A 26,142-nucleotide genomic window follows, 5' to 3' on the forward strand; every position below is an offset into this window, starting at 1 on the left:
GAAAAAAATGGACTGTAAATAATTGTAGTCAAACCGATATGGTCTAATGGTCGTAATTCTACAGAAACAACAAATGTTGTATAAAACCAAAGAAAAGAGCGAGAAAGAAGAGAAACCCACCGATTAGTGATGAAATATGTGTAGATGCATATAAAATAGATCAAATTATTATCTAACACAGAACGGCTCGATGAATTTTCTTATTTGTTACAACAGTCTAACACATAGGTTATATCGGATATATGAACAATATCATCACAGTTGGTATTTCAGGCAAGAAACGCTATTCATAAAATTATCTCATCTTCTCACTTCTAAGACCCGTGTTATTCCGAAAATTTTAAGGCAAACTCTATAATTTGAAGACGTATGATACATACTCAAATCCATATAACTAAGATCTAAGGTTTCTCCCTAAGGTGTCTAACGCTATATTATCTTAATATATTACAAGAAACAGTTGTTCATTCTTTTCAACCAAAAACCAGTTGTAGTTATTCTTTTCAACCAAAACAAACCACCCAAGTGAGTACTACTTTTGGTCAAAATACAGTTGAACTTCCAAACTCGAACTTCTCCATAACTCGAAATCTTGAATTAACAATATAAGTCAACTTTCATACAAATTTTCTTCCCTAACTCGGAAGTCTCTCTAACTCGTAGTTTTTTTTATGGATTATGATGAGTAGTGTTAGGGACCTTCAACTGTATGTATTTCCATAACATCCCTCGTTGTTGACGCTGTTGTAGCAGTGGAATGGTTATTCGAGTGGACACTGCATGGATGAATATTAATCTGAAAACTGTTTAGTAGACCCGACTGTCCAGGCGATCTATTGACCCTATACTTTTGTACACTAACTGAAGACACCTACACATTTCTCGCTGAAGATGATGGCTAGAAGTACGCAAACATCAAAGAGAAGAAGCCCAGCATATCCGAGGACAAATCGACCAAATAATTTCAAAGTATTTTTCAGCGCTTCTGAAACTATGTACTATTATAATTAATATTGTAGAAAGTATATCTTCAAGTAATATTTAAGAATTGATTTGTAATCCAATGATATAAAACCCCAATTTAAAAGAACTATTTACTAGGGGACTGATCCTTATCTTCTTCACCTGGATACAAAAGATTTTGACCGGATCTTTGGTGGAAGTAGGATCATCGAATAAGAGTTCGTAAAGGAAAAACAATATGGTAACAGTTCTTCAATCATGTAGTCAATTAAATAACCTACCATCTATACCGCCAAAAATAAAATGCCAATTCTCAAACCACTGCAGTAGACTAGGGTGTTCGTGAGATCAATAGTATAATAGCTTGCGAAGCGAAGTTTTAACGGAGGCGTTTTATATATATTCAATATGATCCAAGGAAATTGAGGAGCTGCTCGACCAAGTTCTGCGCTTTCGATCGCGAACATCGAAATCTTTTCAATGACAATTCATCTGCTAATTGAGGAGAGTGTCATACTCATGAGCCTACCAAAAATGAGTGTACCACAAATTGCCTCCGTCTACACAACACAAAATTTTCGATTGAAAGAGACGACCGTGCAACGACGTTAGTCCAAATACTGCGCATACTAAGGTAATAGCAACAACAACGACACGATAACTAGAACGGATATAACATACACACCGGCTGCGCCATGGCTCTTGGCCAGCTCAATGTACAATAAAATGCAATGATCGTGTAGTTGACAAACACGACGTGAGCAAATTTTCAAATTTTGCGGCTACAAGCTGTATGCTCATCCTCGCTGACAATAATAATACAATAAAAAAGCCAAGTGTGAGAATACATTTTTGTGGGGAAACATCGCATGCGAAAACCGACAATACATTCAGTTTGTGAGTGGACGAAATACGATCGAGACGATCAGCGAGATCAAGTGAAAACTATTTAGAAATCGAACAGCCGTCGAGCAAACGGAAGCAGACGACAAAAAAACGCCGCAGTGCTCGCTTGCTTGCTTGCTAGTCGCTAGATTGCGCGGTTATGTAAGCGTTTGACATTGTTTCGCCAATTTGGCTGCCAAAATAAATCCAATTGTGCCGTTTAAGTTTGCCTAAAATAACTAAATTAATATTGAAATTAGTTGGTGAAAAGAAGTGCTGTAATTTTGAAGTGAAAGAAACGCGTGCGTCTTAAGGTAATAAACGTGTGAAAGAAAATTATGTCAAAACTATAGAGAAAAGTTTGGTGGAAAATATTTATTTTTGGAAAGTGTTGACACACGCATCAAGAGTGTTCTACATACATATATATATAAATAGATACAAAGTGTATATATGTATGTATATATACATGCCACAAGCAACTTCAGAGTAGTGTTGTATATAAAGCTTGTCAATCACCAGTATTTCAGCACGTTTTGGAACATATATATACATATATATACATATACATATATAATTAATCAATCACGTATGTGTGTGTGTGTGCGCGTTAATGCAGTGCAGTGTTGCAGACTTGCAAGTGAACTTAATAAATTCTGCATTTTCTGTGCAATTGCTGGTGTTGGAAAAGCGCAAACTTCATGCAACGCATTTGAAATCGTGAAATTTTTTTTTAAAAATAGCACAGAAAATTTTCAAAAATAACACAGAGCAGCACCTCCCTGGGCTGGCTGTTTGGCTACTTGGCTGACGCGGCTGGCTGGCTGACTAACTTAACTTGCACATCTTGTTCATATTTTGGGAATTAGTGTGGCAAATAAACACACACAAGCACACATAAACAGACACAAAAAAATTAAAAATAAAAGAATTAAAAAATAAAATAAAAACATACAAACAAATACACATACAACCTTATACGCGCATCGCCTTGTCAACGTATTGCTGTGTCTTTTTTGATTAATTAGTGTGTGTGTGTGAGTAAGTGTTTTGGTGCGCCTTGCTTGATTAAAACATTAAAACACGACAATTACCAACCATAAATTGCATTTTGGCGAGGAAGCAAATAAATTTTAGTTAAGGAAGTAGCAGCCCACATTTAGCGGGTAAGTGGTTGCCGGGTGTTAAACATTTCACAGCTTGATTGAGCAATGCGTCTAATATACATACATATACATACATACATTCCTATATGTATATGTAGGCATGTATATAATATATTAGTGCGCTAAATGAAAATATATTTAGGCAAATTTGTAGCGCTGCCGCTCCGTCCTGTCAGCAGCTGTTAATTGATTTCCTTATCGTAATATGTATTAAGAGTTTGTCATTAAGTGCCAATTCGCCGCAATATGTCGCCCACGCTTAATTGTGATATATAGCGTATATGTATACAAAAATATATATATGCATTGGAATTGAAAAATATTTTCATGTTTTCTTCACATTAGAACTTTTTCGTTAGAAATTCTAGTAAATAGCTAATAATAAATATATAATACATTAGGGAGCGTCAAACAGCAACACAAAAAGTTTCAAAAAATATAAACGTCTTTTTTTCATTAAAAATAATTAAAGTTAACTTCTCCAGATCAGACGATCACATCTCGATCAAAGCTTAACTTTTCAACTCTATATTTGAATTTTATCCCACAATATTTTGAATTTGGTACCCCTGTGTACAGAAAAAAAATTAATTTCAAGAAAATTCAACTATATCACTATTTTTATGTTTAAAATTACGTTATTTTAGGTATTTATATCAAAAATTTTCACTTTCTCACACTTTGCCCGCAGTTTCGTTGGAAAAATGTATCTTTAATACCGTTTTTAAGTACAATTAATTATTTAAACAATTATTCCAAATGAAATAACGAAATAATTTTATTAGTTTATAGTATGATAAACGATTTTCCGCAACCGATATTTGAAATAGTGTACGAAAATAGTGTAGTGTCAATGATTTTGGCAAAGTAAATTTACTATCTTGAGAGAAATATTTGTCATATTTAATTCTTGTATGATTTTTAAGGATCTGTATAGAAAGCAGTCAAGTCATTGAGCTTCCTGAGTACTAAATAGGTTGCATTATAGCCTTTATTTTAATACATTAAAACCCAGCAAAAGCCTCGATTAACAGTGCTTTAATCGGGCTAAGGCCGATTAATTGATCAATTAACACCTGGGCGAGAAAATAAAGTGTAAATTATGTCATTAATCGGGTTTTACAATTATTTTTAAACAAAATACAAATAGAATGAATTGCTTTCTTAGCATAGTTATCGTGTTGATACCTCTAAAATACTTTTATAGATTAGCTCAGCCAAATTTCCCGACTTTAAGACTCTAAGATCGACGTTGTAAAAATATAAGTATATCACAACTAATTTTAAAAATTAAATTAAATCAAACTTAGTTGAAAGGAAGTCTACATGGATCTCAGAACACATAGAGATATATTTGATAACAATAATTGTTGGAATCAAGTAATTGAAAAGTTGGAGATTATCTAAACTTTATTTCTTGAGAAAACGAAATGAGACATTTAAAAGGTGATATTACGGTTTCAAAAATTATTTTTATTTCCAGTCAGATCTATCTTCTTCTTGTTGTGGTTTTTATACTCTCGCAACAAAAGTTGCTAAAGAGAGTATAATAGTTTTGTCCACATAACGGTTGTTTGTAAGTCCTAAAACTAAACGAGTTAGATATAGGGTTATATACACCAAAGTGATCAGGGTGACGAGTAAAGTTCAAATCCGGATGTCTGTCTGCCCGCCCGTAAAATTTGGAAAATAGGATCGCATTAGGGAGGGGCACATTTGAATGTATTTTTTTTTGGAAAAGTGGGCGTGACCCCGCCCAAAAATATGTTTCTTGTATATATCTTGCAAACTAATAGAGCTAAATAAACCAAACTTTCTGCAGTCGTTTCTTTTAGCCATTTCCTTATACAGTCCAAAAATAAAAGAAATCGGATAATAACCACGCCCACCTCCCATACAAAGGTTAGGTTGAAAATGATTAAAAGTGCGTTAACTCACTAACGAGAAACGTCAGAAACACAAAATTTCACAGAAATGATAGCAGAAGGAAGCAGCACTCAGATTTTTTTACAAAATTAAAAATGGGCATGGCATCGCCCACTTATGTGTCAAAAACCATGTCTCAGGAACTACTCGACAGATTTCAATGAAATTCGGTTAATAACACTTTCTTGACACCCTGATGGCACGGGTGGAATATGGGCGAAATCGGTTCACAACCACTACTACTTTCCTTATAACTCAATTTTGAAATCCATCTTATTCCTTCACTTTATAATGTAAACATAAGGAACCAATGAAGATAGCGGAAAAAAACTTTACACAAATAGTGTATATCATATCTGGCTTCATTTGTGAAAAAATTGTCGAAAACGGACTATAACTTTTCAAGGGCCCAGATATCGAACATGTTGAACTCAGCGCCTAAGGGTAAATTTTAACCGAAAATATGGGTAAATCTCTCAGATAACTTAATGTAATTCAGAGGAAATTGTTTTCTGCTAATAGTGTATCTCTGTTCTAAATATTATTAAAATCGGGTCATAACATCTCCTAGCTCCCATATACCTAATTATAGGTTTTTTAAAAATACGATGGGCTTTATTCCGCATATATGTATTGGTTAATATGTGAGATATCTTAGCAAAATTAAGTGAGCGTATATTGGATATAGTATCCTTGCCCTCATATACTATATATGCTGATTTTCGTTATTCTATTAAACTTTATGCCGAATTTATGGGTAAATTTGCGTGCTTAGCCTTCCCTTACTTGTTATTTGGTGTATATATCTATATGAGATCAATAGCGTTATTGTTACTCAATATTCCCTATTCCAACAGAAGATTATAATTTCATTACAATTCCAGAACTTTTTCCTTATGATATCTCATAAAATTCGTATCTACCACAGCATAGTACATTCTCTGTAGACCGATAAAATGGCATGCTATCTATGTAAATATAGTCAAATATTGGTTCTAGTTATGGATAAGAAAATTGCAAAAATATACACACTAAAATGTATTGTTTCTGATTTTAGGCTTTAATATAGTACTTAAACGGATGTTTCATAGCTTAAAAATCGACACCAGTAATGCCTTAGTATTAAAGCTAAACCACCGCTTAAGTGCTTAAGTCTTGCATGTTAAGAAGGGGCATTTAAGCGGGGATTACTAATTTATTTGATAATCACGGCTTAATGAATCAGCAAGAAAAACTTAGATGAAATGAGATCGGTGTAGATCTGAGGATGCATTTGAGTAGATATTCCGAGTTGATTCCCGCTTTGAGCTATTTTCATATTATTATAGATTCTATTTTAAAAGGTTTTCGTCAAACCGAAAAAAATAAAGCAAATTCTTAAGGAAGGACGAAAAAATAAAACGAGGGTTACAATGCAATAACTTAAATTTTGTTGCAGTTTATGATAGACTTCAGTGTTCTAGAACCAAATGAAATAATCTAATCTTCCAAAATTGAGAAATGAAAGTTCTCTATTATTCTGATATTTTAAAGTTAAAATAATCGTAGTTTTAAATAGTTAAATTATATTAAGAATCAAAAATATCAAGTGGATTTTATTGTTGCTAATATTTGTTTTCGGTAGATATAAACTGAGCGCTATTTTAAATGAAAACATACCCTAACAAAAATTTGAATCACGTTTTTACGTCACCAGGAGCTTTTATATGTGATTATAAGATCAAAAGTTGTAAGTTATATATGTAAACAGACACATATATGCACATATACACACATATTTATGTATTTATGTATGTACACCACAATAAAGTCCACACAAAAATAAATATGAACACTTTCGAATATTTGTAGCAAATTATATTTTAGGCAATCAGACGATTGATCGCATTTGTTAATTTGCGTCACAAACATAAGTGGCGTGCCACAATATAATATGTATATGTATTTATAGAGACCACTGTTTGTTGTTTTTGCCACTTTCTGTTTATAGTGTTGTGGTAGTGAAGTTATGCTTTTGGCCCATAAATGAAATTCCTTTCAAATCGAATTTAATCTTTTTTATAATTGCCTCACGCGTAATTCATAATGATAAATATTTTAAGGGTACTTTTAGCTAAAATGAGCTAAAAATATTTTAGAAACATATGAAAGGGAATTAAGAAGTTATTAGAAATCTGAACTCGATCGTTCTTCAACAAAATTCTATCTTCAGTTTTGTCTCCTTATCTGTCCATAGGTATTCCAAATTGCTGACGTGGTTCCAACATAGTAAGTTTAGGATTGGTACTTCTTGAGGTCTATAATGTAAGACCTTAATCCTTTCATTCACTGAAAGTTAATTAGATATACATAGGTATATAAAACAAACTGACAGAAATTTTGTGTCACATTGTAATAAATTCTTTATAAAAAAGTCCTATCTAAATCGGAATTGTTTTTAGATGAAGATTTAAATCAACCATTATCACTTCGCAGAACCCGAGAAAATAATTTCTGAATGGCAACCTTCAGGGTGTATTGCTATAATAAAAAGGTTGCCGAATGAGTCTGCTAGTCGATCTGTGACCATGTTTATTTCACCATTCCAGGTATTTCATTTAGACTTGTATGTATGTGATTGGCGTTGCAACCGTTTAGCCGGTTATAGCCGAATCGACGATAGTGCGCCACCTCTCTCTCTCCTTCGCAGTTCGGCTCCAGTTGGAGATCCCAAGTGTAACCAGGTCGCTCTCCACCTGGTCCCTCCAACGGAGTGGAGGCCTTCCCCTTCCTCGGCTTCCTCCGGCGGGGACTGCATCGAACACTTTCAGGGCTGGAGTGTTTTCGTCCATTCGGACAACATAACCTAGCCAGCGTAGCCGCTGTCTTTTTATTCGCTGAACTATGTCAATGTCGTCGTATAACTCGTACAGCTCATCGTTCCATCGTCTGCGGTATTCGCCGTTGCCAATGTTCTGAGGTCCGTAAATCTTGCGCAAAATTTTCCTCTCGAAAACTCCTAGTGTCGTCTCATCTGATGTTGACATCGTCCAAGCTTCTGCACCATAAAGCAGGACGGGAATGATAAGCGACTTGTAGAGCTTGATTTTGGTTCGTCGAGAGAGGACTTTACTGTTCAATTGCCTACTCAGTCCAAAGTAGCACCTGTTGGCAAGAGTTATTCTGCGCTGGATTTCGAGGCTGACATTGTTCGTGTTGTTGATGCTGGTTCCCAGGTATACGAAATTATCTACGACCTCGAAGTTATGACTGTCAACAGTGACGTGGGAGCCAAGACGCGAATGCGCCGACTGTTTGCTTGATGACAGGAGATATTTCGTCTTGTCCTCATTCACCTCCAGACCCATTCGCTTCACCTCCTTATCCATGCGGGAAAAAGCAGAACAAACGGCGCGGTTTTTGCTTCCAATGATATCAATATCATCGGCGAACGCCAGAAGCTGTACACTCTTGTAGAAGATAGTACCTTCTCTGTTTAGCTCTGCAGCTCTTATAATTTTTTCCAGCATCAGGTTAAAGAAGTCGGACGATAGTGAGTCACCTTGTCTGAAACCTCGTTTGGTATCGAACGGCTCGGAGAGGTCCTTCGTAATCATGACGGAGCTTTTGGTGTTGCTCAACGTCAATTTACACAGCCGTATTAGTTTTGCGGGGATACCAAATTCAGACATCGCGGCGTAAAGGCAGCTCCTTTTCGTGCTGTCGAAAGCAGCTTTAAAATCGACAAAAAGGTGGTGTTTGTCGATCCTCTTTTCACGGGTCTTCTCCAAAATTTGGCGCATGGTGAATATCTGGTCAGTTGTCGATTTTCCAGGTCTAAAGCCACACTGATAAGGTCCAATCAGTTTGTTGACGGTCTTTCACACAGTACGCTCGATAGAACCTTGTATGCGATATTTAGGAGGCTGATCCCACGGTAATTGTGGGATCTCCCTTTTTATGGATTGGGCAGAGCACACTGAGATTCCAATCGTCAGGCATGCTTTCTTCCGACCATATTCTGCAAAGAAGCTGATGCATGCACCTTATCAGTTCTTCGCCGCCGTATTTGAATAGTTCTGCCGGTAATCTATCGGCCCCCGCTGCTTTGTTGTTCTTCGAGCGGGTAATTGATATTCGAATATCTTCATGGTCGCGTAATGGAACATCTGTTCCATCGTCATCGATTGGGGGATCGGGATCGCCATCTCCTGGTGTTGTACTCTCACTGCCATTCAGCAGGTCGGAGATGTGTTACCTCCATAATCCCGGTATGCCCTGGACATCGGTTACCAGATTACCACCTTGGTCTCTACATGAGGATGCTCCGGTCTTGAAACCTTCGTTAAGTCGCTTCATTTTTTTATAAAATTTTCGAGCATTCCCTCTGTCTGCCAGTTTCTCAAGCTCTTCTTACTCACGCATTTCGGCCTCTTTCTTTTTTTGTCTGCAGATGCGTCTCGCTTCCCTCTTCAGCTCTCGGTATCTATCCCATCCCACAGACGCAGACACATAGTCTTAGGTGATTTAAGAACTATCAATCCTACTAATGTATCAAATGCCTTTGTCAATTTTAAACTGCTTTTGGTAGAATCGGTAAGTGTAAAAATCGGTCTAGCACTACCTTCTCGAAAAAATGGAGCTTCATTAGAGCCCCCATTCTCTCTAAACTTTATTGTATATGAGCTTTAAATCGAGGGTGATAAAAGTCCCAGATTAGCATCGGTGAATTTAATTTTAATAGTTTCCTATATAAAGATAACTTTAAACTGATGCCAGTCAGCTTGAGAAAGTGTGTCGCCGGAATAAAACTTGTATTGCGGCACTTATTATGAAAGTGATATTTTTGGGAAATATAAAACCAAAATGGACACACCACTTGTTCGCATTTAAAGCAAAATTATGTCAGCGCTATAAAATCAGATGGCTATAAACCAAACATAGCATATGTACGTGTATATACATATATACGCATGGAAGTTATGTACATACATATATACTCTTGAAAATGTACATATGAACACGCTGACACTAGCAAGCGGATATTACTTGGAACTTCATAAGCATGCAGTGGTACATTAAAATTGTGTCCAAAACATTTACGATTAGATATTAAAGTTATTTTTAAATGAAATATAGAACAGAAGAGCAACAACACAACAGATGCAATATATACTGCTCTATACCCTAGTGCAACGCATCGCATCTCATCATATGTATATAAAATGAACTCATGAAATTGTTTGCACATCTATTTTCAGACAATTTGACTCGACTTGATAGAAATATGGCGACGCATTCGAACGCGAACACGCTCTCAACCAAACTAAATCGTAATGTGTTGACTATGCCAAAATGGGTGGTACGTATAATTAATATCAACAAATTTCTTTTAATATTTTATATGTTTATATACTCTATATTTAAAGACGGAAACCCATGATCGCATCGGTCCGAAACCACCACCGCCACCATCACCATCGACGCCGGATAGTGCGCTTAAAGTGCCTGTATTGCCACCGAAAACGAAAAATCTACCCGAGCCCGATTATGAAGTCATCGAGTTCTCTGGCCAGCAATACTCGAATGAGGTTCTCAAAGCGGGCAGTCGTTCGAAAACGCCAAGTACACCAGGTACCCTTAGTACAATTAAATTTATTACTATAGTGTTGATTTAAATTTATTTTCTTATAGATGCAAAGCTTAAATGCACGCTCTGCGGTTCCCACAATCCCTGGGTCACATGTGAGGAGTGCGCACAGCAAATATTTTGCGCCTCATGTGATGATATGTTTCACAAGCATCCCAAGAGGCGCACGCACGTGCGAAAGGTTGGTATAATAGTCTCTATGGAACGGTTAGCGAATTCCGAAGAAAATTCTGGAGAAATCCGTAGATAACGTCAGTAGTCATAGGTCAAAGAAAGCTTATGAAAGATCTAGTTGTTTATCATTAACCCGATTAATTGTAGGTAATCAAACAGACAGTTCTTTGGTAGATACAAATGCGGACCCGTTCCGACCCTACTGTCGTGGAACCGAAAGTGTCTATCTGATCTGTATCGGTTAAGGTTTATTGCAAAGTTTTGAAATCAAAGGGTCCTCAAAGTCCATTAAACCATTGTTAGCTTTTGAGGTCTTTTCCTACATGGTCTCTGACTTCGGTTGTTGAATGACTTTCATAAACACACTTTGCAGCATGCGTCTGCCGAAAAGAACAGAACACCTCCCGAAGTATTTCCACATTTTCAAAAATTTAGTCTTGATAGTTACTTCTTCGACATCTACCAACTCCAACTCCATTCAACATAAGATCACCACTGTACATGCCGTCAAAAATGAACTAAATTTCAAGTTCCCGAATTAAGAGATCACTAGTATACAATGATTATCTTTTTCGTCCGATAATCCCTCTCTATGCTTGCGTTATGGAAAGCAGAGTCTATAGTTTCTTAACATATATTTTAGAATAAAGAGATGAAGGCAACTACGTGCTTAGGTATTATGTAGATTATAGAGTCAATTTCGAAAAAGTCCTTATATATTCCACTTGATATTCAAAGGTATATTTAATTTCTTTTCCCTCACCAGGCCATTGAACAGAACCGTCCACCGTTACCGCCGAAAATTTTACCCGGACAAAATGGACCAACACCACCGGTGGCGCCACCAAGACGCAAGGCACGCGGATTTACACCACTTCTGCCGCGCAAGGAACAGGTACGCTTCTGCACGATTTCATAAGCGATTTCGGTACCAAGTCATAAAATAAAGCCTCATATGAAAAGAAAATAATAAACTAAACTCTTAAACTTCCACGACGTTTTACACAAAGCTTCCATAAAATAAGGCGCGCAAGCACCAAATCACAACGCTTCAATAAAATACTTTATAATTTATAATACTGCCTTTCACCTAGCGAAATTATTTGAACAAAATTTAGCGTGTTACTTTGCTGCATTCTCTGAAAATGATTATATACTATGTACATAGTTCTAATTTTACTATTTTGGGCGCTAAAAATTTCTTACCAAGCACTAACACAATTGTCAAAGTTTGCGCGAGCAACGCCTTGAAAATATGTGTTTTCAATAAAAATTTCAATTTCAATTTCGAACTCAAAACCAAAGCTCAATTATTGAATATTCTTCTCATATACCGTTATACTCAAAACATACATTTTTGTATGCGGCGTTTGGGAAACCAGCCAACAATACAACAACATCCAATTGTTTTAAGTGTACTTTGCACAATTTGCCACTCCTCAATTCCAATTAGGTCAATACGAATACGCTGCCAATACCGCCCTCGCCGACACCCTCATTAAGGAGCACATCCTGGCAGGATCGCGTTAGTTCGCTCAAAAGTGGACTGAATCTGATGAATCGTCCCTTACCCGATACACCGAAGACACCGAACAGCGAACACACCTCGTCACGTTCGGTCACACCGAAATCGGTGTTCGACAGCATACAACGACCGCCATCCGTTACATTGGAGAAGATCAAGAGTAAGGCTAGCGCCACATTGGATCGCATGACATTGCTGCAGCAACGTTATCGTCAACACAAAGAGGAGAGTCTCAAAGGCAACACAGATCACAGCGGTTCTGTAACAGATCAGGTAATTAGAATGTCAAAACTCGTAATTTAAAACAGTGCTCATTGCAACCTCAAGCGCTCCATATCAAACGCCCACTTGTTTGTGACGTGCATACATAGCCTTAATCTGTTTGTTTTGTTTTCGTTTCATTTATGTTCGTGCGTCTGTGCATAAATATATTCCACTGTCTCACCACCAACCACAAAACCAACGTCACAACCTTGTCTATACAACCACACCAAATAGAACCTCTCATTTGATCAATGGTCAACCATCTCACCGTCGCCATCACATTTTCGCTCAGGCAGCATGTCGTCCGGGATCAATTCATCTCATTTTGACCTCACGGATGATACACATTTTCACAATATGTTTAATCAACGGCAGATGCATACATCCGCGGCACATCAGCCACGCGCCAACGGTCAAATGGGCACACGTGGCATGAGCACGTCCGTCTTCAATTTGAATCACATAAATCGTCGCGCACCAGAGCCGCAGAATGCGTGGATGAACAATCCGATGCAGCAGGTGAGTCAGAACTAGTTTGTTAAGTTACGTTTTTTTGAAGTGTAGAAGGATATAAGTCAGATCTTACGAAAAACCTGATCGAATGAAACTTGCACTGTCGAAGTATCGAAGAAAATGAGCTCTACTTCGCAGGCTCTACGGAAACCGGCAGAAATAAGATCTAATTGTATCCATTCCTTCGGTATCTCAAGTGGAGATCTTTTAGTACATGAAAAAGTTGGAATGGTGGGTGGATCGACGGACACATCAAATTCGACTGAAATTATATGGATACAAAGTAAAGAATTTTCTTATTATTTTTCACAGGCTCAATCCATGGCTCATCTGAATTGCGCAACTTGTGTCAACCCACAAAGTAACGCCTGGCACGCCCAACCACAACGCATGCCACATATTCATTCACAGGGCGGTGAATGGAATAATCAATTTAGCTCACAACAACAATTGAATCGTTCGAACTTATCACTTAACGTTGGCGCCGGCTATATGCTGCCACATCACCATGGCGCTGGTGGCATGATGGCACCACCACCAGTCTTCATGAACCAAACAGGCATGATGGCGGGCATGTATCCATATCCCTACAATGCGGGTATGCCTGTTATGAATCCAGGTAGAGTTTATATATAACATTAAATATAAATTTCTTAGTAAATAATACGTGAATCACTTTCCAGGTCTCATGGGCATGCCACCGCCTACACGTTCACGCGCCACCTCACGTGCCGGCTCACGCGCCGCTTCGCCAGCGATGAGTCGCAAATCCATGCCGGTGCGACGAAAACAACGCACCACCAGTTATGTTGAGGACGAACTGACCGACGATGAGGACTCCGATCAAGATGATCGCCGCTCGATTGTCTCGAATCGTTCTGGCATGACGAATACGCTACGCGCACGTCAACGACGTATGTCGAGCGCTTCACAGCTGTTGGATGATGAAAGCGAAACAAATCCACGACAAACACGCGCGAAGCTACGTGATGCGCGTGATCGTCGCGGTTCTATTGCTAAATCAGTGCAGAGTGATTGGTTGCCTAGTCGACGAACAACTGTGTCGCAAAGTAACAGCGGCAGTCGACAGAATGAACCGGGTTTTATTAATACACTCAAGCCGACGCGCATTTATTCAGACTTGGACTCCGAGTCATCGGGCACACGTGCATTGGTACAAGCTAAAATACAAGAGAAACTGGATAATGGTACAAAGCGTAGCAGTTCCAAGGAGAAAGTAGCGGAGGCTGCGCGTCAAAAACCGACTAAAGTTTCTACAGAAGTGCAAGCAGGCGGTAGTCGAACAATTACTAAAACGACCACAGCAACTGAAACAAAAACTGTCGAAAGACATGCCCCCACCGAAAAAGCTGGCCAAAATGAAGCCGCAGAGACTGAAGAAGAAGAGGAGGAGGAAGAAGAAGAAGAGGAGAGCGGTAGTGAAGAGACTGAAAGTGATCAGGAAGAAGTGGTTGCGGAAGAACACGCTACTGTGGGTGGCACGCAGCTAGAGGAGGATAATACGCCACAACTTGCGACTACCGAGGAAACTAACGAGGATGACTTAGGTCCACCACCCTCGACACCAGATCATGAATGGGAGTGTGAATTCTGCACATATGTTAACGAACCGAATGTGAAAATCTGCTTGATCTGCTGTAAAACACCTTGCAATGTGCCGCGCAAAACCTCAACTACAGCGCCACCCACAGAGCCACCGATAATTGTAGAACAACCAATAAGAGTTAACGAATCGATTAGTCCCGAAAGACCTACCGTACACAAAGAGAGGCGAACCAGTAGCACAGAACGAACGAAAGACAAACCGAAAGACAAAGTTAAAGAGAAAACAAAAGACAAAGTAAACAGTACAACCACCAGCACCAGCACATCAACGGGAACGACAACAACCGCGCCAAAACGAAAAACTGGCGTCACACAAAGCATCATAAGTAATCTGACGAATGGCATATCCAAGCTAAAGATCACTTCATCCGAGAATGAATCGGATAACTCAACGCTGGCGAAGAAGAAAGGTAGGGGCAAGAAAATCACATTTTTGGAAGGAACGAAAATCAATTAGCAGCTCGTATAGGCATGAACTAAGTGCGCCACGAGCTAAAAGTTAAACTAAAAATACTCACTAAATAACACACAAACATTTTAATTTTGTTGCCCTGTGTTCGGTTTATGGTTTTACTTTTTGCAAAAACTATTATTTTTAATTAATTGTAATTACTCACTAACGTCTTTTTATAAAACCAAAATAAATCTATAAATAAATATACTTTCATTATGCTTACGACTATTGTTCCAACCAAAACTGTTGTTTTCTTCCAATTGAATGTCCCTCACGTCCGTTTACACACACTCACATGCCCCGCTCGGCACCCGCTTAACTTAGAACTCTTTCTATAAACTTGCAGAAACCGTTGAAGATGTTTGGGCTGCCTTAGATGATAACATACAGACTACAGCTAATGAGATAATGCGTAAAGCTGAAAAGTCTAAGCAAAGCAACAAAGTCTCCACTAGTTGCGGCACTTCACCCATACGGGAAGTGACGAAAACTAAGGAAGTTTCAAAGCTACAGCGTAATGTCAAAGAAACCGGCACTTCACCACCGCCGCAAAGTATTTCGACTCAAGTAGGCACTACGCATTATTCTGTTTTTCTTCTAGTTAGTATAAATACCATTGTTGTCTTTCAGACCTACGATACACTACCTATAAGACAACGTGAACCAAGTGTAACCGAAACTGTGTCCACAGGAAGTCCCGGTATTTTTTACAACGAAAATACACAGGTTTGTAGATGCTACATCTGGTCGTATAAAATCGATCAAAGCTCTCTCCATAGAATAGAGATTTCAACTTACTTCTGTCTACACAATTAACTCCAATCACAACAAAAACGCAACTAAGCCAATTTCGAACAATTCTACCAGATCCGAGACCTTTCTAGTATGACACTTTGTCTAAAGGATTTTCTTGAAGTTCTTAGATAGTTTTAATCCCTTGAGGAAGCTTTTTTAATAACATTGTTGAAAGAGTTCCGCTTCAGCGCTGATCGGAGCTCTATATAGTCTGTTGTTGTAGTCCGTTCTAGAGTATTTTCGTAAATTTCTTAGAAGAACTATCTTCCTTAACGAAGTTATTTTAATCGCCATATTCTGTCTGTTATGGTGTTTAGACTCGAGGTCGAGAGGTCAGCTTCAGCGCTGATCGGAGCTCTATATAGTCTGTTGTTGTAGTCCGTTCTAGAGTATTTTCGTAAATTTCTTAGAATGTTAAGAGAGGCCCGCTACAGGGCTCTATATATGTTCTGTTATGATATTTAGACTCAAAGTATTCAATTCTAGACCTATAAGCATAGATACCTCCATTATAATATGTAGAATTTCTCTAGAAATTACTTTAAACAGTATCTGAGATGTTGGTTTAATATATCATCCTAAACCAATTTAATTTCTAAACGCTTTTATTCTATCGTGTCTGACCGCTCATGAACAGAACATAATTACACTCACCTCGAGATCTGACTTAAAATCTTTGATATGGACCACGATTTACAATACCAGCTGTATATTTCCTTGCATAAATATTATATTAATAATTTCAGCTACATCGTGAAGTTCCCTCACCACTGAGTGTTTTCTCAGCAGACACACCGCACTACGAGCCAAGACACAAAGAACCCGAAACTGAGCTCTATATTTTATTGAAGGTAAGAATATGTTCTCGCTCTCCTTTAATCAATGATACTCAATTCGCCCACACAAACTAACAGGAAGCCGAGCTCTATAAATTCACACCCGAGGAATTGCATGCGGCGCTCAAGTACTGCGGTCCTTCAGTACACCCAGTACAGTGGTTACGTGAAAACTGGCATAAACTCATACAGACAGTGCAAAGTTTGTCGACAAAATATGGGCAAGAACGTGTAGAGAATATTATTGGGACAGTATCACAGGGTGAGGCAAGAGATGCGCTACGTCAACATGGTGGCAACATATGGCAAGCGGTATCGGAATGTATCGAACAGCGTCAACGGAAATACCGTGACATCTCACGTAAAGGAAATTACTCACGTGAAGATATCGTGACTGCGCTGACTATACATCAAGGTAATGCGGATCTGGCGCTTTTGGACTTGGGACGCACACAGTTGAAGCCATTCTTAATGCGTATACGTGGCTCGCCAGCCGGTGTTGAGAATGAGAGTGGTGCAAATTTTTTTGGCAACAACTCAACGGAGCACACAATACAACCAGGTTAGTGTGCATTTTTATGACACACCAAAAGTCCTTACAGTCAATCAAACATAACTACCCCCGACACTTTTGTTAAATTTTTAATTTCACGTTTTTTTGTTTATCTCTATCTCTCTCTCTTTCCGCATTATAGAAATTCATGATTTCCTCAGCGCAAACGCTTCGGAATGCTATCAAACACCAAATGCAGCTGGTGCCGCTTTCATAACCGATCATCTCACGCAGTCACCCGAATCATCTACTAACGAATTTCGTAATAACACGTACGATAGCATTTACCGTCATAGTCCTTATAGTAGAGAGGCATCATCAAGCAGATATCATCTAGATGATCCCGCATTTAATAATCAAAACATGCTAAAAGATCTCGAAACCCTTATTGGTAATATCGAACAAAATCAAGCGAAGCAAAGTGAACCGATGCTCAAAACAATGGAATCGTTGTTGGCCAATAGTTTAGGAAAGAGTGAAATGGATAATGAGAATGATCCCGAAATGATGCGTATACTAATGAAAAGTCCAATAACTAATTTGCATAACAAGCGTTTGCCTACCGATTCAAACAACAGAACTGAAAGTCAATTGGATGTGAAGAATTTTGTTTGGCAGCATATACAAGAAATTGTACCGAACTTGGTGCAACAAGTGGAGTTGGAGCTCATGGAAGAGGATGCAATGGAAACCAGTGCAATTAAGGAAACACCATTAGAGCCAAAGGCAGCACCACCAGAGCCGCCACCAATCAATGCTGAAGAGTTTATATTGGAGGAAGTGATTGGACCCAATATAAAAGAGGCATCCATACGTGAGTTGGTGCCGCCTGAGTTCATATATGCGGCCGAAATTGCAACGTTCCGTATGGAATTCGATCGTGCGTTGGATAGAGAACATGAGGATGAATTCGAGTTCGACAGCTTAGAGGATGCGGAAAGAAGTATATATAAAATGTATCCAGCACCAGAGGAAGAAAAGGTAACTGTCGCAAGTGAAGGTGTACCAGAAAATGTTGAGACAGAAACAGAGCCCGACATACACACTTCGGACAGCATAGTAGAAGATGAGAGTCTTACGCAGGTAGTAAATGAATTAGCAACAGCTATCGAAAGTATAAAAGTAGATCAGCAAAGAACGGTAAATGAGACACAAGCAACAACTCAAATTGAAAACACGAAAACCAGTGAAGCAACAGAACTTAATGTTCCTCAACCCAGTACAGTTGTAACTGAAGAAGTAGCTCATGAAGCCATTGAGTTACACAATGAATCCAAAGTTATAGCAATCGAAGAAACTTCCACAACTCAAGCGGTCAGCGAATACGCTGAGTTACCAACGGCGATCACAAATATTACCCCAACCGAAACGCAGTCTATAACAACCACGTTATTAATACAAAACACGCTTATAGAAGAAGTCGGCAGCAATAGTACCGAAGTATCTTCTACTGTCGTATTAGAGACACCTGCGCTTCAAAAAACCGAATCACCAGTTATCACAAACTCTGCTGAAACTACAAAACTTAGAAGAAATGAAAAAATGCAGAAACGTCAAAGAAAGAGTCAAGTACCAAAGAATACTAATGACACTGAAACGAAAGCAGTAATTCGAAGAAATGCTAGTATGGACCGAAAGGAAAGAAAAAACGCAAGTACGCAGCAAGAAACTCAAAACCAAGAAATAAAAGGTGAGAGATTAAAAAATAACGACGGAACTATTTCCTCCACTCAAACTCCTGATTCAGCTGAAGATCAACAGGCAGATAAATCACATACCACTAATAACAGTGAAGCAAACCAGCCGGTTTTAAGCACCAAAGAACGTCAACCGAGGGTGTCGAGAATTCCTGTACGTCGTAGCGCAAGTCGGCTTTCTGGTGAGCAAAGAATAAAACTCCCTAGTCAACTAACTATTGTTCAAGCTAGTAACAAACTAACAACTGAGAATGATGTCCAAGCAACTAACACTGATCGAGTTACATTAGAACAAGACGCCATTTTAAATCCATCAAGTGGAGAAGAAGTAGGAATTGAAATTCCTACAGGGATAGAAAATGAAAGGGACAATAATAAAGAAATTTTACCAGAAAATACTGAGGAAAGTCCTAATCATACGAGCGAAGTCGGAAGAGAACAGTCCTCAGAAGAAATAACTGAAACTGTTACACAGGAAGGAACCAGTTCTATGGAAGAGGGTGCTCAACCGCAAATGGAAGCAGTTAATGCTGAGGATACAGTTTTGACACAAAATTTCACTGCACCTATTCTAGTAGATGAGAGTTTAAACCAACAAATTTCTACAGAAATGCCAGGAACAAGTTTACAACCAGATAGTGCCAAAGCAGACACTGAAACCGAGCCAGAAGGTCACAATACAGATGCCACTGAAGAACTGTTTGCACAAGAGACTACTACCACACAGTTGGATGCTACTACTGAAGAACCTCTCAACCCAACAGACAGTAACTCGCTTCCGATGGTAATGTCTGAAACAGAGATACGGTCTCAAGAAGTTCAAAACCAAAGTAAAGAAGATCCACCTATGCTGGTGACAGCTGATGAGACGAAACAGGCAGAAATCATTTCCGAAGAAAGAATTCAACAGATTGAAGAAGAAGCAATTACGCAAATAACAGTTATTGAAACTGGACAAGTCGAAGTTAGCGCTGAAGAATTGGCACCGGTTGAAGAAAACACGCAAGCAGAAATCCAAGAACACATCAATCCAACGGTGACAGAAACTCCCACACCTAGTCACGGCGAGACGGTGAATCAATTAAAATCTGCTGAAGAATCAACTGCCCAAATAGCTTCAGAAACGACGACTCATGAAGACACAACAATAAGGCCAAACGAGGAAGAATCTAGCAATCAATTGACTACAAGAGAAAGTACTCAAACTGAAAGCAACACAGAAGTGCACAGCAATGAATCACCAACAAACGAAGTATTTCAAGATGCAGCAGAGCTTTCAGCGGATGAAGACGTCGATAACAACACTACGAGCAGACCGGCTTCTAAACTCGAAAGCCATGATGGCAATGAAACATCTGATGCTGAGCTATATAGCGTTGAAAGTGAATTTTCTAGTCATGGACAACCACGTTCTGTGACTTCTGAAGCTGATGTGTTACTTGTGGTTGACAATGTAACAGCGATGTCTTTACAACAATCCACAAGCGATACTGCGATAGAAGCCAATCTTAGTAGATCATCAAGGCAAACTGCAACTCTGGAGTTTGTGCTTTCTCCAGATGCCTCAAAACAAAATCTCTCCGAACTCGTTGAGGATACACAACGGCTGATTAAGCAAATGAAAGACGAAATAAATATAGAAGATTTCGAATCTTCCGAGGAAGAGTACACCGACGAATATACAGATGAAGATGAATATGATGATGAAGACTGGGAGGGCTCGCTGGAGGAAGAAGACACAGAATATGATGAAGATGAGCTAACTGAAGATGATATAGACGATGAAGATTATTTTAATGAAGAAGATGAGGAAGGTTTAAGCGCTGAAGATGAAGACGGTATAGTTAAAGAAGTCATAAACGCTGAGGAAACTGTAACCGCAATTACAGCTGAGATACCAACAGTGACTGCTGGAGATGAGCATGAAACGGAACATGAAAATGAAAATAATAGTGCCACCAATATCAATATTGAAAACACTATCATTCCCCCATCAACTCATACCGAAATCATTATAACCGTCGATACCCCAAACTCAAACGTTATCGATACAAATCATGAAGTTGCCAACAATGCTTTATTGACCCAGCTTGAAAATGAAATTCTGCCTGATTCTAATGCTAATGCTAACCCAATAGAGACTTCAACTAACGAAATCGAAACAGAGAATCAAACCCCCGAGTTGCCTGTAGAAGCAGTGCTAGTAAGTGAAAAGAGTTCAACAGTAACATTACAAAGCTCAAATAATGATGATGAGGTTGATACTATTGCGTCGACTGAGGTGGAAGTTCACAGCGAGGAGCAAATTGAAGCGACACCAGTTCAAGACCAAGTCACTGAAGTGCAAAACACAGGTGTGGAGACTAACACAGTGGACAATGCTGCCGAAAACAAAAAGATTTCAAAAAATTCAGAAGAACCCAGCACAAGTAAAATTTTCGAACCTAAGCCCGCTTCCAGCACTAAAACCGGCGCTGTCAGCAAGATACCACAAATTAGAAACGATCCCAACGAAGCATCTACTTCGAAAGCAGCACGAAACGCTTTGAGCAATGCACGAAACGATAAACCAACCACACAACAAAAAAATAGTGTCTCGGCTTTTAAAACTGCAACTGATAAGCCCAAACCGATGGAAAGTAAAATACCAAAACAAACAGCCAAGAAGGTACCCTTACGCTCGAAATCCTTTTCGGGACCACCCGGTCCTATTGGCATTTCTTCGGTTAAAACCATACAACAGGAATTTCTCAATCGACAGAAACAATTAACAACACGGCTTGAGCCACCCAAAAATCCACCAAATATAGTACGTAAGAAGTCAATAACCGAAGCTATTACTAAATTTACGCCCAGCATTTCAGCGGGTGCCAGTAGTTCGGCGGTAACCAGTATTTTCCGCACCCATCCACGTATACCTAAGAAGAAATATCACGAGACATGCTTTTCAGATGATGACTTTGAGACGACGTCAAGCGAAGAGGAACTCGAACCGCTGGAGATACGCCAACGTAAGCAGAGTGTGCCCGTTTTTCGTGCGTATCCCAGCGTACAGGAACCAGAAATTGTGCCGCCAGAGGTGAGTAGATTATAGATGATGTGAGCTCTATATTTTATATTTGTTTGTCTGTAATTATCAACAGGTGCTCGTGCGTAAATTCATCGACGAGAAACTTGTGACAAATATCGCTGAAGCGCAAATAGCAGCCACTTTGGTCAACATGAGATTCCAACAAGATGTTTCACTATGGGCAGCCAAGGAATGTAGCGATCTGGATCAAGCCATCTCTATGCTGCAGCAAGAGTGTGAACTCTGCATGGGCACATATCCGATGAATCAAATTGTCTCGATGCTCAAGTGTACACATAAATGTTGCAAGCAATGCGCCAAAACTTATTTCACAGTGCAGGTGAGATTCTCAAACTAGAAATTTTTATACTGAAAAACACACATTAACCTTAAACTCTCGCTTAGATTACCGATCGCAGCATCAATGACTGCACTTGCCCATTCTGTAAGCTGCCCGAATTACATGGTCACAATGAGCATGTGGATGAAAATTTAGAGTACTTCTCGAATTTGGATATATTTCTGAAGAGCATTTTGGATGAAGAAGTGCATGAGTTGTTCCAGCGGAAACTGCGGGATCGCACACTGTTGCAAGATCCGAATTTCAAGTGGTGCATACAGTGCTCATCGGGTTTCTTCGCGCGACCCAAACAGAAGCGACTCATTTGCCCAGATTGTGGGTCCGTGACGTGTGCGCACTGTAGAAAGACGGTTAGTAGAAGTTCAAAGTCTTACTCAGAAAAATTTCAAACTCTGTTCTCCTTTCATACAGTGGGAAAAGCAACACGAGGGTATTTCGTGCGAACAATTTAAAGAATGGAAGGAAGCTAACGATCCGGAAGTGCAGGCACAAGGTGTTCAAGAGCATTTGGCAACAAATGGCATTGATTGTCCGAAGTGTAAATTCAGATACTCGCTAGCCAGGTTTGTGTTTCACGTTTCTCTTCTTTGTATTTGATTCCGAATTTTAAAGCTATCTTTACTATCTTCTTCCAGAGGTGGCTGCATGCATTTCACCTGCACCCAGTGCAAATTTGAGTTCTGCTATGGTTGTTGCAAACCATTTATGATGGGCGCCAAGTGCACAGTATCCTCATATTGCGCCAAATTGGGTTTGCATGCACATCATCCGCGGAATTGTCTTTTCTATTTGCGCGATAAATTACCCATACAGCTGCAAATGTTACTCAAACAAAATAAAATACCATTCGATGAAGATCCTGTAGAGTTGCCTGGCAATCACGACGAGGATGCTTCAACGTCTACACCGAAAGTGCTGCGTTGTCCAATACCATTGCAGAAAGAGACTCCGACCGGTTTGGTAGACACTGTATGTAATGGCGAAGTGCCAGATAGACATGCTGGATTGTGTCGGTAAGTAGGGAATCTAGATTGGACTTGGTGTGAGTAAGCTTCTGACCAGTTAACTAAATCGCGACCATTGAAGCTTTGCTGCCGCAAAAGGCTAGAAGAAGGAGTTTGACTAAGAAGCGAGCGCTTTTCAGATTTGAGCTCTTAATATAGAAATTACTACCAGATTTTCCAGAAACTGAACGGAAAGCTAAATGGTAAAGGTATCTTTCTCTTTAACTGAAAGCCGGAAGTACGAAAAAATTTGATAAGAAATTGTACATTTTACAAAAAGGAATATAAACATCTGAAAATACATACTTAGAAATCGGAGAATTTTAAAATCATAATCGACGGGTTGAAAAAAAACGGTAATATAAGACCGCATTAAAAACATATTCGTAATAGGTAAACCCATATTCAAGTATGACTTGCAGTCTTCTGAAAAATTTAGCTTCCGTTTCATAGATAGAACTAATGGAACCATTTAATGATTTTTTCCCTTTATTTTCCTCATAGATACTTAAATATGATTAGTATCTAAGGACCAAAGATAATTATAGCCCATTCTACTAATTTTATTGAAGCATAGTTTAGACGAAAGTATAAAGACCGACAAGCTTCCGAACTTCTTTGTGGGGTATTAAATCTATTATAGAGGACAGTGATGGACGACTTAATAGAGCATAGTCACATAACATTGTCAGTATTACTGTTCATATAGTCAGTATTACTGTTTACAAAACCTGTACAGAGGTGGCTATATTGACCTTCCTTAGATATCTCAAAACATATACGAAAAACATAATGAAAAATATAAAATTTTTACGCCTACTTATTTCATCTTTGACCTTTCAGCACACATTACGTCGAGTATTTGACCGCTAAAGTGGCTAAAGCGCGCATTGATCCACTGCCCATATTCGATCTAACCGATTGTGTGCAAGAGTTACGACGACGAGATATACGACTGCCCGAACGTGGTCCATGGGATACAGATGAGATATATAAGGGAATGTGTTCTGAGGTAAGTTGGATGCAAAGATATATCATAATATTCTGCAGTGTTATTACTATTGGTTTGGTAGTCAGTTTCGATATTGTTTTTCGATAAAATTTTAATTTTTGAAAAAATTACAAATGAGCCGTTGGCAACCCTACCATTTAAAAAAGATAATAAGAATCAAAATAAAATACATTTGATTTAATTGTAGACCATTAAGTTTGCTCGTAAAAAATAAAAAAAAAATTAAATATGGGTTGCCACTTGTATGTATATAATTAAGACTTTTTAAGCACTGAAGAAATATATTCAAACTCAATTTTATAAATTATAAATGATAGTAATATTAAACTCATATTTTATAGGCATTATTACAAAGAGTTGCCATCTGAACTAAATACAAAATTTAAGAAAAAATAAATTTAAACTTTTTGAGTATGAAATAATATTTTTTTAAGCTTTCTTTTGTTTAAATAAAAAATGGGAAAGGGTGGCCACACTTTTTAAATTTATAATTTCACATTAACATATTTATTTTAATAATTTATTTTTAAATATTAATTTTAAAAATATAAATAGTATTTTAATCAATAATCAAGATTTTAAAATATTTTAAAATTATCTAAAAAAAATTGTGTTTAATAAAATTATTTTTTTAACGTTGCCACGTGATTTTAAAATTATAAATTAAGCCAACATTAATCAAAATAATATATATTAATATGGAATAAGAGTTATTTAAGAAACTTTTATTACAAAAAATATTTTCTGACGTTGCCACATGTTTTTACAATTATTTGGTGCAGTTAATGAAAAGATTTTACCAGTTGTTAACTTTAATAATTACAATTTGAGATTTCCAGATATTAAAAAATATTCTGCTATGGCAGCTCTATTAATACGCTTTGAAATTTTAAGCGCTATTCTATATTAAGGCAACATATTGACTGCCAGTAATGAATAAATACATTAATAATATTGTTTATGACATAAAAATTTATGTTTCTAAATAAACAAACTCAACTCCGGCATTTCTTGTCAACAGGTTATAAAGAAAAATATTCCGCTGGAAACGACATGAGACCGCGAGCCACAAGTTGCTTGGACCAATCCACCAGATACCCAACCATGTGTGAGCCAACACATGAACGAGTTATTTACCAGCGAACGAATGTTGTGGGCTGCAAATATTTGAGAAGTAGAAGAGGAGGAAGAAAAATCGAAATGAAAAAATAATATCTTTAATGCATTATTTTTCAATAATCATTTTTATTTATTTCCTCTTGTTCATTGTCCAGTGTACTATGTTTATAACCGTCGCAGTCCATTGTATTTCTTTTATCCACTATACTAATCTATATAACTACGAGTAAATGTTCAATTTATATTTTCTAAAGCTTAACTAGTGAATAAAATATATACAGAAAGATAAATCACTTTTTTTGCTTTGTTTATTTAGACTTCACTTACTTAAGACGCGCACACATATGAACATAATATATTTACATTCATAAAAGTGATTATAGTAGATGCTATGTGCGCGTCAACAAGTATTAAACACTGTCAAATTTCAGGGTCACAAAGCCGCATACATCACATTATACAGATATGTATGTAGTGTCAACAACAACTACATGCTTTGTGGGCGCCATAAAATAGCAAATCATAGCAAACATTCATATAAACACCTATTTACATTAACACATCACATCG

The 26,142-nt window shown here is 38.1% G+C and overlaps 1 protein-coding gene and 1 long non-coding RNA gene across 8 annotated transcripts in view; one reads left to right on the forward strand and one right to left on the reverse strand.

Moving 5' to 3' along the window:
* Positions 1-26,142, reverse strand: part of LOC114804671 (uncharacterized) — a 90,010-nt gene that overhangs the window by 5,115 nt on the left and 58,753 nt on the right. The gene's annotated exons all lie outside the window — the stretch shown is intronic.
* Positions 1,839-25,845, forward strand: LOC105217888 (E3 ubiquitin-protein ligase lubel). Of its 7 annotated transcripts, none has more exons than XM_054228028.1 (21): positions 1,839-2,162; positions 2,592-3,014; positions 10,181-10,281; positions 10,349-10,553; positions 10,614-10,750; positions 11,510-11,638; positions 12,197-12,541; positions 12,767-13,051; positions 13,358-13,664; positions 13,729-15,081; positions 15,472-15,692; positions 15,756-15,851; positions 16,667-16,771; positions 16,835-17,318; positions 17,452-22,085; positions 22,150-22,416; positions 22,482-22,787; positions 22,849-23,000; positions 23,073-23,450; positions 24,285-24,453; positions 25,475-25,845. In XM_054228028.1, exons 3-21 carry the CDS (start codon positions 10,207-10,209, stop codon positions 25,508-25,510), a joined length of 9,684 nt encoding a protein of 3,227 aa, XP_054084003.1. In that variant the 5' UTR covers positions 1,839-2,162; positions 2,592-3,014; positions 10,181-10,206; the 3' UTR covers positions 25,511-25,845. The 7 variants fall into 7 exon arrangements, with proteins under 7 accessions (XP_054084003.1, XP_054084002.1, XP_054084006.1 ...); XM_054228031.1 differs by lacking the exon at positions 1,839-2,162 and having other exon boundaries at positions 2,172-3,014; positions 17,452-19,188; positions 21,958-22,085; positions 25,475-25,844; XM_054228030.1 differs by lacking the exon at positions 1,839-2,162 and having other exon boundaries at positions 2,174-3,014; positions 17,452-19,188; positions 21,145-22,085; positions 25,475-25,843.

This window comes from Zeugodacus cucurbitae, chromosome 3, assembly GCF_028554725.1.
Source record: "Zeugodacus cucurbitae isolate PBARC_wt_2022May chromosome 3, idZeuCucr1.2, whole genome shotgun sequence".
Lineage (NCBI taxonomy): Eukaryota > Metazoa > Arthropoda > Insecta > Diptera > Tephritidae > Zeugodacus > Zeugodacus cucurbitae.